The 15,437-nt window shown below is 43.4% G+C and overlaps 1 protein-coding gene across 1 annotated transcript; it reads right to left on the reverse strand.

The window, feature by feature from the left end:
- Positions 1-57: 57 nt before the first annotated feature.
- On the reverse strand, positions 58-12,450 carry LOC142492734 (putative deoxyribonuclease tatdn3-A). Its single transcript, XM_075595669.1, has 6 exons — positions 12,319-12,450; positions 5,692-5,724; positions 5,509-5,582; positions 5,299-5,380; positions 484-546; positions 58-376 (listed from the first exon to the last, which is right to left on the reverse strand). Exons 1-6 carry the CDS (start codon positions 12,373-12,375, stop codon positions 257-259), a joined length of 429 nt encoding a protein of 142 aa, XP_075451784.1. The 5' UTR covers positions 12,376-12,450; the 3' UTR covers positions 58-256.
- Between the last annotated feature and the right edge of the window lie 2,987 nt (positions 12,451-15,437).

Raw genomic sequence — 15,437 nt, forward strand, 5'->3', positions numbered from 1 at the left:
TAAAGGTTCACATACTTTTTCACACATGGATATTGAATGTGGAATCATTTGTGGATAAATGTTGAAAAGGTATCATGTTTTTGTATCATTTGTTTGATCAGGTTATCTTTATCTATTATTAAGACGGAGATTAAGATCTAATAACATTTTATGTTTGAAATATGTGAAAATCCTAAGGTGTTCGCAAACGGGGTTCGCAAACTTTTTCTAGCCACTGCATGTCCACCCTTAGAGATGAGCTGCTTGCTCTCCACATTTACACTGACACAGGCAAGTCCAATCTTTTTGCAATATCCAGCTGCAGCTGAAAAACCTTTCGCTGCTCGTCACGTTGTTCGGAAGTGGGGGCGAGCCAGGGAGTGAAGTCTAAACCAATCTGCACACAAATACACAAAAGGATTGTTTAAAACAGAACAAGGAGGTGCAAAGGCACTCAGTAATTATATATACATACACACATACACTACATACAGTATTCTTTACCTCTCCTATAGCAACCAGCTCATCTTTGTACTTGTCAAACAGTGAGACAGCAGGTTCCAAGTCCTATATAAAAAAAAAAAAGTGTGTGTAAGAACAGGACTCATTTATTTATCTATACAATATTGCCCAGGCGCTGATAGTCCAGGATAAATCAGATATACAAGAAAAAGATAAGGCCATTCAATGAAAGTACTGAAATCATAAGTTCTATGCTGTTAACAGGCATCAGATTTTGTATCTTGGCCATTCAGGGAAATTAACGTTCTGGTCTTTGCGCAAGAAATTTACTAAAACTATTTTTGCCGTTATGCATTTTAAATTGTGCACCCTATGAGCATCCAAATTGCTATATTAAAGGGGCAGTTTAACCTACCATACTCTATTATGTTATATGATATAAACGCAAAAGTAAAAATAAAAAAAACCTACCTAGACCATGAATACCTAATGGAAACAAAATTATTAGTAATAGTCAGCATGGATTTATGATGGATAGATCATGCTAAACTAACCTTATTACAGTATATGAGAGAGAGAGACCATATATATATTACAGGAAAAATACATTCCTCCCTGACTCCAAGAATTGGCAATCAGATTATCTGCCATTACCATCTCCATGGGTAACGAATTCCACATTTTAACTGCCCTTACTGTAAAGAAACCTTTCGTTTTGTTGCTGGTGAAATCTCCTTTCCTCCAACCTTAAGTGATGACCCCGTGTCCTTTGTACTGCTCTTGGGATGAATAATTATTGTGAAAGCTCCTTATACTGTCCACGAATATATTTGTATATAGTTATCATATCCCATCTTAGACGCCTCTTTTCTAGTGTAAATAAATCTAATTTAGCTAGCCTCTCCTCATAAGTTAGATCGTCCATCCCCTTTATTAATTTGGTGGCTCTTCTCTGCACTCTCTCTAGTTCCATAATGTCTTTTCTAAGGAGTGGAGCCCAAAATTGTACTCCATATTCAAGATGTGTTCTTACTAATGCTTTATAAACGGGCATAATTATGTTAACTTCTCTTCCATCCACTGCCCTTTTAATGCAAGATAAGATCTTGTTTGCCTTTGCAGCTTTTGCATGACACTATTGCTAAGCCTGCTGGGAGAAGGAGTGGCTCAGTGAGTAAAGACACTGACTGGCTCTGAGTTAAGCAGGGACCTGGTTCAATTCCCGGTGTCAGCTCCTTGTGACCTTGGGCAAGTCACTTTATCTCCCTGTGCCTCAGGCACCAAAAACATAGATTGTAAACTCCACGGGGGGGACCTGTGCCAGCAAAATGTCTCTTTAAAGCGCTACACAACATGTTGTTGTTGCTGTTATAATTAGCACTCCTAAATCCTTCTCCATCAATGATTCCCCTAATTTATCCCCATTTAATTTGTAAGTCACCTTTTTATTCTTGCATCCCAAATGAATAACCTTACATTTATCTGTATTAAACATCACCTGCCATTTGCCTGCCCACGTTTCCAGTCTCTCCAAGTCCTTCTGGCGAGAAATTACATGCTGCTCTGATTCTACTACCTTACACAATTTAGTGTCATCAACAAAGATGGAGACTTTGCTCTCGATCCCAACCTCAAGGTCATTAATAAACAAGTTAAAAAGCAGGGATCCGAGTACTAATCCCTGAGGTACTCCACTCACGACTTTAGCCCAACCTGAAAAAGTTCCATTTATGTCTGTCCTTTAACCAGTTTTCAAATGAGGTGCATATATTTTTACTGAGTCCAATTTGCTTTATTTTGTACAATAACCTCGTGTGGAACAGTATCAAAAGCCTTTGCAAAATCTAAGTAGACCACATCAACTGCATTTTCCTGGTCTAAATTCCTACTTACCCCCTCAAATAAACTATGTATATACTGTACTATTTGTGTGTTGCTCACACTTAAAAGCTGCAGTTCAGTCTTTTTTTTTTTTTTTTTTTAATTTATTTTTTTACTTCAATAGTTTCATGTGGGCAATCTCTAATTACCTAAAGAACTGCATAGCTGCCGGTCAATTCGTTCTCCGTCTATTGATCGGCAAAGTTTGGCGACATCTTTAAATATGGGGAATGTAAATCGTTGCTATAGGAACAAGCATGCTTGTTAAAATAGAATACAAGAAAATTGGTCTTTCAAAGTTGTTTTTTTTAAAACAGAAAATGCTAAAAGTATTTTTTCTTAAAAAAAAACAACTTTGAAAGACCAATTTTCTTGTATTCTATTTTAACAAGCATGCTCGTTCCTATAGCAACGATTTACATTCCCCATATTTAAAGATGTCGCCAAACTTTGCCGATCAATAGACGGAGAACGAATTGACCGGCAGCTATGCAGTTTTTTAGGTAAGTAGAGATTGCCCACATCAAACTATTGAAGTTAAAAAATAAATTTAAAAAAAACGGGAGCCTGAACTGCAGCTTTAAAGGGGCAAATCTACAGGGGAACAATTCTGTGAGTGAACAGGGGCAGAGGATTCATCAGTATTAAAGTGCAAGAAGAGAGGGTGTCACAAGCCTGAGGGACTAGAATGACTGGCGTACAATTGTGATAAGTTGGCTGCTCCAGGTGTAGATGCAGCCAAGTGTGAGTGGGAGATTTGGGGGGATTTCCACCGCTCTGCAAATGGAGAAGTAGGAGTCTAGGATCAGAAGGTGCATGTATAGTTTGGTGGGTTTGTCAGCTCTAGCTTCATGCGGAGTAGGAGTTTGCATACTGAGCAGTACTTCCTCCCCACTTGAGAGTTTAAGAGAGTGTTCAGGAAGGTAAACATGCAAGCAGAGCGAAGGTATGTTATAGCTGCTGTATCAAAGCACAACAGCCTGTCAGGTTTGGCCAACACCAGTCTTAAAGGGCAACAAACAGGTCAGGAGTTCTGGATATCTCTGCTTCAGCACAGGTGGCTGCCATTCTGAGTGAGCCCCATGCTGAAGCAGGGATATCCTGAAAATTTGGCCTGATGGTGGCCCTTGAGGACTGGAGTTGGCCACTCCCCTGCCTATGGGCAGTCACATTGTATATTGAGGTGGTGGATGAGCCCAATTGAAGATATTCAATGGGGTCCCTGGTTGCGGAAAGATCATGTCAGAGGAAAGCACTGAAGATTGATTTGACTGTGGGAGAAAAGAGGCTCCCCCCCATTTCCACTTGTAGGATTGGGAGAGTTTGGTCCTATTACCGATACTGTGTCGTACGGTGTGGAGGTGTCCACTCATGCCAAAACTCGACAATGAGCAGCAGGGCATGGTATGTATCTCTTTATTTAAATAGCGCCATTAGCATTAATGGACATAGCGCATCACAGCAGTAATACATGTGACAAACATGTACATAACAAATAATACAAATAACAGATCATGGGAATAAGTGCTTCAGACTTAAAAATTAACATTTAGGAAGAGGAGTCCCTGCTCCGAAGAGCTTACAATCTAATTGGTAGGTAGGAAGAACGTACAGAGACAGTAGGAGGGCGTTCTGGTAAGTGCGTCTGCAGGGGGCCACAATTTATGTATCAGGTGTATAGTATTAGCCGCGGAGCTACTCATATGCTTCGTTAAGCAGGTGCGTTTTAAGGTGGGTCTTAAAGGTGGATAGAGAGGGTGCTAGTCGGGTGTTGAGGGGAAGGGAATTCCAGAGGTGTGGGGCAGTTAGTGAGAAAGGTTTAAGGCGGGAGAGGGCTTTAGATACAAAGGGGGTGGAGAGAAGACATCCGTAAGCGGAACGCAACAGTCTGGATGGTGCATAGCGAGAAATTAGGACTGAGATGTAAGGAGGGGCAGAAGAGTGTAAAGCTTTAAAAGTGAAGAGGAGAAATGAGTGTGAGATGCGGGAATTGATAGGAAGCCAGGAGAGGGATTTCAGCAGGGGAGATGCTGAGACAAATTTAGGAAAGAGTAGTGATTCTGGCAGCAGCGTTTAGGATAGATTGCAGGGGGAACAGGTGAGAGGCAGGAAGGCCGGACAGCAGGAGGTTACAGTAATCGAGACGGGAGAGAATTGGGGCCTGTCAGAGTTTTAGCAGTCGAGCAACAGAGGAAAGGGTGTATCTTTGTAATATTGCACGAAGGTGCATGCATGGTGGCGCCCTCTCATGGTGGGAGAGGTGGTGAAACAGCCCATGCTTGGTGGCAGAGTTCAATGCTGTCTTCTCGTGGAGATTGAAGCAGGATTAATATTCAGTGGTGCAGCAGGGTGTGGCGGAGTCCTCATTTGTGTACTGCTCACTTTTTGTTCTGGAGAGAGCTGTCCCTTTAATTAGTACCTGGCTACCTGTAACAGGGACTTATCCCTGTTGAGGAAACTGCCTCTAAAGCCAGCAGGGAGCTGGTTAAGTGCAGCCAGGCAATTGACCAGACTCCACCTGCCTAATGAGAGCTCTGTGAAAGAGTGTCATGTGATACACAGGAGAATGATTCCTTAGCTCACATTTGGGGTGACAAAGGAAAGCAGAGGAGCCTGCACACAGACTTGCTTGAGCACAAAGGTGTGCTGAGATCAAGACACCCAGACACCCTCAAGCAGACACCTACTTGGACACCACTGACCTGAAGGGCCATTTGCGTTAAGATACCACTGAGACTTTGGGGTGATAAGTGGGTAAGGGGCTTTCTCTCCCCCTCCCCAGCCTTGCAGAGAGGGACTGGGGAGTGAGTTAGCCCTTACACAGGGATAGATGTTTATTGTTTTATGTATATTTTTGATTGCTGTATTGTCTAAAGGAACAGGTAATAAAGCCTTACTTTAATTTCACCTTAAAAATGGTCCCCATTGCATACCTCTGCACACATCTCTTACACTACCACTTTTCAGTTCTCTTACCTTCACTGTCACACTGTACTGCCCGTCTGCATTGCTCTGAATCGGATGTACCCCAAAACACGGCATAATAAAGTCTGGGTACCTTTAAAAAAAAAAAAAAAAAAAGATCATATATATATATATGTATATCAGATTTCAGTCTACCATTACATTACCATGATTGGCATGTTTAATGCTGAATTGTGTAAAGTATCTAAAGATATAGCAGACCTCTCTGAAAGATGAATAAGACTTTCAAATTCTCTCTCATGTTCGGTAACAGAAATGAGAGCTCGGATTCCTTCCTGCGGAACGAGCACAAGAAATTATTTTCGTAAGTATTTGCAATGAAAAAAAAAAAAAAAAAAACTTAACATTTCAAATGTTTTTTTCTAGAAAATGAAAGTTACCTACTTGTCTTGATTTTTCAATAATGTCCTCTGTGTCCTGAAAATAAAAGTATTTGAACATGTATTATTCTAAGAAATAAGATGTAACATCACATAGTTCCCTACAAGTAATGTAGAGGAACAAATCTAAAAAGAAAATTAAATATAAGAAAAATTAACTATTGCTCAAGGTGGTATCTCTAATTCCCACCAAAGATCCTAGAAATCAGGAAGAGCAAAAAACAGTCCAAAAAATACCCAGTAAAAAAAAAAAGTATATTATATCCAATACAGCATTGCAGTAAGATTTGGGTGACCACACGTCCTGTTTTTTTTTTTCATTTGCCCCGGTTCCCAACTTACTTTCAAAAAAATGTCCCGATTTTTTTTCGACACTCGTGCACATGCGCAGCTGGCAAATGCCGATCAAGTATGCGCACAAACGTCTGGCAAGTGCTGATCACGCATGGCAATGATTGTCTGGCAAGTGCTGATCACGCATGTGCACGAGCATCTAGCAAGAGCTGATCACGCACGCGCAGTGTGACAGTGAAGGTAAGCGAACTGAAAAGTGGTAGTGACAGTGTAAGAGATGTGTGCAGAGGTATGCAATGGAGACCGTTTTTAAGGCAAGTGCCGATCACGCATGCGCACGAGCATTTGAAAAGCGCTCGATCACGCATGCGCACGAGCGTCTGGCAAGTGCCGATCACGCATGCGCACGAGCATTTGAAAAGCGCTCGATCACGCATGCGCACGAGCGTCTGGCAAGCGCCAATCACGCATGCGCACGAACTTCTGGCAAGCGCCAACTGCGCATGCACAGCCTACAAGCGCCCATTGCCAATGCATGACAGGCAAGTTGCCAGCCACTCGTGCATGCGTGAAATTTGGCCCGGGGAAAATAGGGTCACCCGAACGAAGTAAGTTCATAGTACAAGACTCAAATGATCAGAATAGTATACACACAACGTGTATATAGAAAAATCGAATACCAATTTACCCAGGCATTTAATTAAGGAATCACAACCTGTCCGGCATTAAATAGCCACAGTCCCATTCCATCTTTCCTTGTGTCTGGTCTTGTTTATAACCTTGAATCTTTTCTTCTTTTTCCTTTTGTGTAACGGTGAAGTGCTTTGCGTCCCATTGGGAGAAATGTTATAAAATTATTATATAATATAAAAGGTAAAAAAACAACAAAAAAACCTTACCACAAATAAAAGAATAACACGCAGTCACCCTGGTGAATGAGACTCGACACTTCGGGCCAAAAACAGAACTTTATCAAGCCTTGATATTTCTATATGCACGTTGTATACTATTGTGATCATTTGCGTCTCGCACAACGTCTCACCGCAATGCTGTATTGGATTTAATATACCTTTGAACATTTATTTAGTGTCTTGATATTTTTTGGACTGTTTATTGATCATTCTTCCCAATTTATAACATGTATTATTCTGGCATAATTAAAAAAAAAACCAACGACTACAACTGGAAACCCAGCCTTTGCTTTCAAACAAACAAACAAAATCTCCAGATCCCATATGAGAGAAAATTCAAATAGAATGTTTATGATAACTAACATTAGAACAAAAAACTGTATATACTGTACATTGCAGCCCCACATTATCTGTAGAAATGAAACATTCCAAGAAATATAAACAGTAGCAAAGGTCATTGTGCATTAGCCGTAAAAAAAAAAAAGTTGCGTCTTTGTATTTATTCCTGCTCCTTATTTCTACTGAGTGGAAGTGCAATGTTTTGAGTCATACTCAACCCTTCCTCAGGAAGGAAAGGAACTTGAATGATCAGTATTTAAGCAGGTCAAATGCATGGGGATTCATACAAACCAGGCCATTTCCTGCTAATGCTGGAGCCAGCACATGATCCAACAATTCTGGCCTTGTACACAATGGAATAAATACATCACAAACCCAGTGTGCATGCAAATTCCCCAATCCAGCATGGAAATGCTGCTTAGGGGTCTATGTACAATATCAACGCAGAGAAAAGTGTGTATAGACGCACTGTTCCGCTTAAAGGAGCAGAGCTGAGGCATATGGAAGAACAGTTTCTTACATCTGATGCACAATGATAGATTTACGCCACTTCTGATCTGCTTAATGTTTTGCGCAATTTAAAAGGTGAAAAGTGACGCAGAATGTGATACATCTCATTATAATCTGTGCCCCGTATAGCCCCTCCTACTGACACTCCACAAGTTCTGGTAGACGGGGCAAAATTGGAGCAAAATAATTTGATCCATAGGTGCAGGATGAAAATGCACTAACATTGCTTTGATACCCAGGCCCCTAGTGTCCTACACTTTTGAATAACTCGCTTTCCGTCACTCCCACTGATCCACATTAGTGCAGCCAGTTCCTGTTACACCACTTTTGGGAAGATTGAAAAATGTCTCTCACTACTTATTACAACTACAAGCCCTTCTTCCTCTGTAGCAAAACCTGGGTATTCAAGCACTGAAAACGTCCATGGGCCCCTAATAGTGGGTTGTGTTTTTCACCTTTTTCTTTTCCCGTTATTCTGAAGCTTAAACACTGCCTAAGGCTGGGGCCATGGTACAGCAGACCCTGCGGACGTGCTGAGCGAACAGACTGCCTTAAGGCAGTGTTCACGTCCATGCGGAGTGCGGGCGAGCGTGCGGAAGCGGAGGGGGCGCGCGTTTGCGCAAGAAATCAGCTCAAACCGATTTCTTCGCGCGACAGGCCAGTCACGTGAGCGGTTTGCCCAATGAGGGCGAACCAGCTCCATGACGTCACTGGCACGGCCATAGACACGCCCCCCGACGGCGCACGTACCATGGCCGAGAAACGCACCCGCTTCATCGCCGCGCAAGCCTCCGCACGGGTGAGGGCGCCATGGCCCCAGCCTAATGCACAATGTGCTTTCTCCCGGCCTGCAAAGGCTCGGGACCTGGTGGCCTCGCAGTTCCTCTCGCTACACTGGATTTGTATCTTATTTAAAGCATCTCCCCCTTTCTGTTCTACCAAAATAAATAGTGTTTCGGTATTTCTAAAACACACTCCAATGAGCTCTCGCCCCAATAACAGTGGATCGTTTTTAATTTCTAGATCTGGCAGGGTACAACTACATTTTGTAATCCACTTCAACCACTGAGTTCAAGTTATTCAGCGGGGTAGAAGCACCATTTATTATCACACAATATTACTAAGCAGTTGAATAGGTTTTTAATGAAATAGGAATCGTTTAAAATAAATCTTAATTCTTACAACAAAAGCTTGTGCGAGGCTCACAATGTTTATTATCATTATTATTTTTTTCCACTCCTGAATCCAGGGGTCCCCTGAAGCTGATCCATAGACCCCCCCAGTGCTGTCAATGTTAAAACCGGGGCTCCCTCCCCCCCATGATTTTTCTTGTTAGCACAGAATCTGTACTTTTGTTTCATCAATGCAGAAATAATATCAATTTCAGTTATCTAAGGCCGGGGGTTCTTAACTTCAGTCCTCAAGCCCTCCCAACGGGTCAGGTTTTCAAGATATCCCTGCTTCAGCACAGGTGACTGTCTTGCTGAAGCTGGGGTAGCCTGAAAACCTGTCCTGTTGGCGGGGGGGAAGGGAGTGGAGGCTTGAGGACTGGAGTTGAGCACCCCATGTCTAATGGCAGGTGCTGTTTCAGTTTATTTTAAACAACTGGTCAATGTAATTGTGAGAGCCAAAGGTTTAATCACACCAAATATTTGTTTTCTTATTTGTTTCCTGTCAAAATGGATCAAGTTCTGTTTTTTTTTATATCCAGATCTCTCTCATTGCAAACTTTTGCTGGAACTTACTACTCTTCCCCTTAATCTCCTTGGGCATCGATAGAAGTGTAATTAGTTTACACCAAACAATTAAAGAAAGAAAAAAGAAAAAAAAGGAGTGTATGTATTAACAATTTGGCAGTATATACAAGAGTTTACAAACAGGTTTTTCATAAAAGAGATTAGGTAAAGATCACAAAAACACAACAAAGCATTTGGTTATTACAAAAATATCAACATTTAACATACTTAATTGACCAAAAAACAAAACAATAAAAATGATTAAGTAGTAATCCCCTCAAGACAGGGCATTACCTTACCATTAATTCCCAGGGGGCTTTATACCTACCCGGGCATTCATGGCCAGGTAATGCCCAGTCTGAAATAGATTATTTCTATTGTAAGCTACATTTTTATATTTTTCATGATTAAAATAAGTCTACGAATTACCAAAAGGCCCCCCCCCCCCTTCCAGATCTCCCCTCCCACCCGGTACCCCCGGATCATATAATTTCCCTCCCACCGCTTCTCATGACCGCTTACAGATCTCCCGCCCGCACCAGCAAGTAATTCCTGCTCTCTGATTTAACCAGACAACAGGGATTTCAATACTGCCTGGAATTGACATGCATTTAGCCGACAAGGCCGCGATTATAGTGGACGCGCCGCCAAAACAAATACCTGAATTCCGTGAAGGGGAACATGGTGCGCGCGACCGGCAGAATCCTGGAGACACACATGCATTTGTCTCTCCATGCAAAGGCCGCGTGACGTCAGCGTCACGGGAAAAGGTTCAACCAATAATGACGAACCGCTCGTGTGACGACACGCGCCACGCCTCCCTGTCGCCTCCTGCATACAGTGCAGGTTTCCCGCGTGAGTGACATCACGTGCGCCCTGCAGCACCCATTATAATCGTGGCCTAACATTGGTAGGCAACGAGTCAATATATATATACACATACATACATACAGTTCACCTCTTATAATACGGGAACTCTGATACTAGCACTTTTAATTGCACTAAATCACAAAAGCATATGCTTCATTTATTTAACCCCTTCAGGTCACTTGCACATATTTCACAAGGTTTATAGGTAATAATAAGACATTGCATATATTTAGTGTAGGGAGCTGCTACATAGGGCCTCATGCAGAGAGCAGTGCTATTAACAATCTCGCCATTTTCTGGCGAAAATCGCGCTAAAAACAGCGAGGTAGGAAAAAAGCGGCATTTTTTTTTTCTATTTGAAAATCTCGCCGCGCGGCTGGCGAGAAACTACATCTCGCCAGTCTGAAAAATATCCAAATTCAGAAAGGCGCGCACGCCATCTAGCGGCTGTTTTTGGCGCGATTTTCTTCAATTTTCTCCGCCAACTAAAGTTGGCAAGAAGCAGGAGCTCGCCGGCTATAGGGAGAAAAAAAAATGCGCGTTTTTTTTTTTTCCCCTTTCAGCTGCGCGCATCTCCTCATTTACAATTCTCCACATGCAGTAATGCTAAAAATAGCGGATTTCGCCCATTTCTGCATATGGAGAATAAAACTCTCCATTAAAGCTACTTTTTCTTAAACTCTCCAATTTATTCTAGCGCTGCTCTCTGCATAGGCCCCATAGAGTCTACCTTGATGAGGTTGGCGGGCTTAAATCCTGTTTTGATCAAAACATGCAACCAAATGACTCCTTTGTCACACACTTAGGTTCTAAATGTAAACATGTCACTAGTTTTCAAATTGGTAGGAGCGCAGGATCTGTTTTTTTGATTATATATATTAGTGTAAAGGCAGAAGGGACGTTGCAGCCGTGGGTACGAGCTTCTCCTCTCCTGTCAGCTTCTTCATGCTGGCACATTGACTTATACTGTCCCATTCCTTAGGCCGAGCTCAGACTGGCTGCTATGTCCGCGCCTCCGCCGCGCGCTCCTGCAGTCCAGCGATTTGTGCTCAAACTACAGGAGCTGGGTCGCGGCGTTTGGGGGCGTGGTGGGTGACTAACACGTCACGGAGCCGGTTCACCTTTATTGGCTGAACCAGCTCATGTGAGGCGACTGCAGCCCCGAATTTCAATTTGGGTTGTGGCGGCAAAATGTCAACTCTGTAGTTTGCCGCCACAAGCAGTTTCTAGTGTGACAACTGCCATCCACTAGCCTCAAAGAGTGCCGAATGTGCGCACGGACGTCGCGTAGCATCCTCTCTGATCTGGGCCTTACACTGGGGACCAGTGATTAGCACTGTCCTCATTAGGCTGCGTCCATAGAAGGACAAGCAGCGCTGAGCCGTGCGGACACTCTGCGCTGAGCCCCGGCATCCTCAGTGAGGATGTCTTGAGAGGGGGCTCACGCGAGCGTCCGCAGGCGTGCTGACGAGCTGGATTTTTCAGCTGACAGCCAAAGCTGTTTTACAGCGCGCTGTCGGTTGAAAACATCCAATCAGCGCGAAGCAGCGTCTACGTCACGTTGACGTCGGTGCGTCACGGGCTATTGGCCCAGCGACGTCACTGCCCCGCCTCCCGATCGCGCCCGCTGGCTCGCTTGCATGTTAATGAAATCGCACAGCTTCAGCAGGCGAGCCTCAGCGTCAGCGCAGTTCAGCACTGCTCCCCCCTCTATGGACGCAGCCTTAGGCAGCAACATCTCCCCTCCCTCTGCACTGGGGTGAGAGGGAGAGCAGGCTGCTGTGGTGAGCAGCGGTTAAGAACAGCAGGTGAAGCCTCCCAGGCTGCCTGCTGCCCAGCAATGGCCTATAATCACCTATATGTAACATGTCAGTGCTATTAGTTCACTTGGGCCAGGAGGGACATCCTCTTTAACAATGTAAACCAGGAGAGCTACTGTACAGTGCCAGGCAGCAGCTACAATGTTATTACCTGCATGAATTCCTCAGCTGTCATGTGACAGTGACAGTCCACATATGCCAGAGCCATGTGTAGTCCCAGCAAGCTACCAGAGAGGGCGGGGCTTCCTGGCAATGACGCCTGCTGCGGGTGGAGCTTCAACAGTCACTGCACATGGAGTGGGCGGAGCTTGCCTGCAGTGGGCGGGGCTAAGGAGCACTTGTCTGGCTCCATATGCGCTCTGCAAAGCACTTTGAGCAGCAGCCAATCCGAGAACAGACAATGTGGGCGGGGCAATGTAAACTGGTATGTTAGAGGGGCACAAAGAATATTAGGGCCTTCATGTGCACGCGCCTGTACTGTGCAGGGGAATTCCCCGGGTATATTTCTCACATAGAATAGGAACCTCGCGTTTGTTTAACATTCATTTAATGACGAGAGAGAATGAGAGAGAGAATGAGAGAGAGAACGAGAGAGAACGAGAGAATGAGAGAGAGAATGAGAGAGAGAGAGAGAGAGAGAATGAGAGAGAGAGAGAGAGAGAGAGAATGAGAGAGAGAGAGAATGAGAGAGAGAGAATGAGAGAGAGAATGAGAGAGAGAGAGAGAGAGAGAGAGAATGTGTTAAAAAGAGTAGGGTTACTATTGATTGTTTGACGTATTGTATTGTATGTCTTTATTTATATAGCGCCATTAGTGTACATAGCGCTTCACAGTAGTAATACATGTGGTAATCAAATAAATAACAGATAATATAAATAACAGATCATGGGAATAAGTGCTTTAGACATAAAAGTAACATTTCGGAAGAGGAGTCCCTGCCCCGAGGAGCTTACAGTCTAATTGGTAGGTAGGGAGAACGTACAGAGACAGTAGGAGGGAGTTCTGGTAAGTGCGTCTGCAGGGGGCCAAGCATTATGTATCGTGTTTAGAATATCCACAGTGCTATTCATATGCTTCTTTAAGCAGGTGTGTCTTAAGGTGGGTCTTAAAGGTGGATAGAGAGGGTGCTAGTCGGGTACTGAGGGGAAGGGCATTCCAGAGGTGTGGGGCAGTCAGTGAAAAAGGTTTAAGGCGGGAGAGGGCTTTAGATACAAAGGGGGTAGAAAGAAGACATCCTTGAGCAGAACGCAAGAGTCTGGATGGTGCATACCGAGAAATTAGGGATGAGATGTAAGGAGGGGCAGAAGAATGTAAAGCTTTAAAAGTGAGGAGAAGAATGGAGTGTGAGATGCGGGATTTGATCGGAAGCCAGGAGAGGGATTTCATGAGGGGAGATGCTGAGACAGATCTAGGAAAGAGTAGAGTGATTCTGGCAGCAGCGTTTAGGATAGATTGTAGGGGAGACAGGTGAGAGGCAGGAAGGCCGGACAGCAGGAGGTTACAGTAATCAAGACGGGAGAGAATGAGGGCCTGAGTCAGAGTTTTAGCAGTCGAACAACAGAGGAAAGGGCGTATCTTAGTTATATTGCGGAGGAAAAAGCGACAAGTTTTAGAAATGTTTTGAATGTGAAGGGCGAATGTGAGAGAGGAGTCGAATGTGACCCCTAGGCAGCGTGCTTGGGCTACTGGGTGAATGATTGTAGTTCCAACAGTAATGTGGAAGGAGGTAGTAGGGCCAGGTTTGGGAGGAAGTATGAGGAGCTCTGTTTTAGCCATGTTGAGTTTAAGGCGTCGGAGGGCCATCCAGGATGATATAGCAGAGACATTCAGAAACTTTGGTTTGTACAGCAGGTGTAAGGTCAGGTGTTGAAAAGTATATTTGTGTGTCGTCGGCATAGAGGTGATAATACGTACTGTATTTGTATTGTTACTTGAAAACAAATAAAATATACAAGTTAAAAAAAAAACAGTAGGGTTAGCTTATATAGGTGAAAATATAAGGTGGAAATAATAATGCGATGGAAATAATTAAATATAAACATATAAAATACAAAGGTAATATAACCAAATTGTGAATATAAACCATAATATACACTTTAAATAATATATTAAATCATGCAAACCAGTCCCAATAGTAGGAAGTGTAGATCAATATATTGTACATCTAAATAAGGAAATGCGAAACATGATCTTTTGGTCAAGGGAGACTTAATTGCAGCTTCAGTTGGTGATGAAACACATCACAGAGAGAGACCTGAAAAGAGAAAGCTAAAAAGAAGTGCACGCTCCATAGCAGGACTGTAAAAAAGTTTAAATAAAAAGTCAACAAGACTTCCACTCACAAAAGGAGCAAATTAATGTGCATGTTAGAGTAACAACTCAGCACAAGACGTCCAGCTCACGGAATGGATGAGGATGGATCTTCACGATCGATAGAAACTAACACCTCGGCTGTCCGTAGATGAGTTTCTGCAACCAGTCAGGCCAGGATGAAGTAAGTGAGATTGCTCTGTTTGGTTGTTCCAAGAGAGAGTACCACCGGATAATTGAAAAGTAGACCCCCTCACTCAAAAGTCCACTTCCGCATCAGCATAGGGTACATGCACTGCCCTGCGTACGCGGAAGTGGACTTTTGTGTGAGGCGGTATATATTTAGAAAATTTAACCCACAACAGTTTCTGGCTGATCTTACCAATGGCTCTTGCTACAGAACCGACTTGATACCTGACCCCGATTCTGAGGTTCATTATTTCCAAACAGAGTTCTTAAAATTCTGTGATACCCATGCTCCCTTATGCAGAGTAAGAGTACGGGGGGCCACCACATTTGTCCACTCCCAATGAAGCGATTACAATACCAAGACAAATTTCCTTAGCCAACTCAGCTTTCGCCCAAAACACACCATGGTAACTGCCCTCCTAAAAGTTTGCAATGAGATCCAGTGTGGAATAGAACTTGGACAACTCACTGGTTCAATATTCCTAGATTTTACAAAGGCTTTTGATACTCTTGATCATGTTATCTTGCTAAATAAACATTAGGGCTCTGGAATAGGCGAACATGGTTTAATTTCTACCTATTAGGTAGATCCCAACATGCGTCTATCTCGACCCTAACTTCAACCCCTTGAATATCACCTGCAGTGTCCCGCAAGGCTCTGTTCTGGGGCCCTTACTCTTTTCAGTCTTCAGCAATGATCTACCTACAGCTTGCAAGGGAGCTTCAATGCACATGTATGCAGATGACACAATCTTATATGGGTCTCTGATC

The sequence above is a fragment of the Ascaphus truei genome, chromosome 4, assembly GCF_040206685.1.
Source record: "Ascaphus truei isolate aAscTru1 chromosome 4, aAscTru1.hap1, whole genome shotgun sequence".
Classification (NCBI taxonomy): domain Eukaryota; kingdom Metazoa; phylum Chordata; class Amphibia; order Anura; family Ascaphidae; genus Ascaphus; species Ascaphus truei.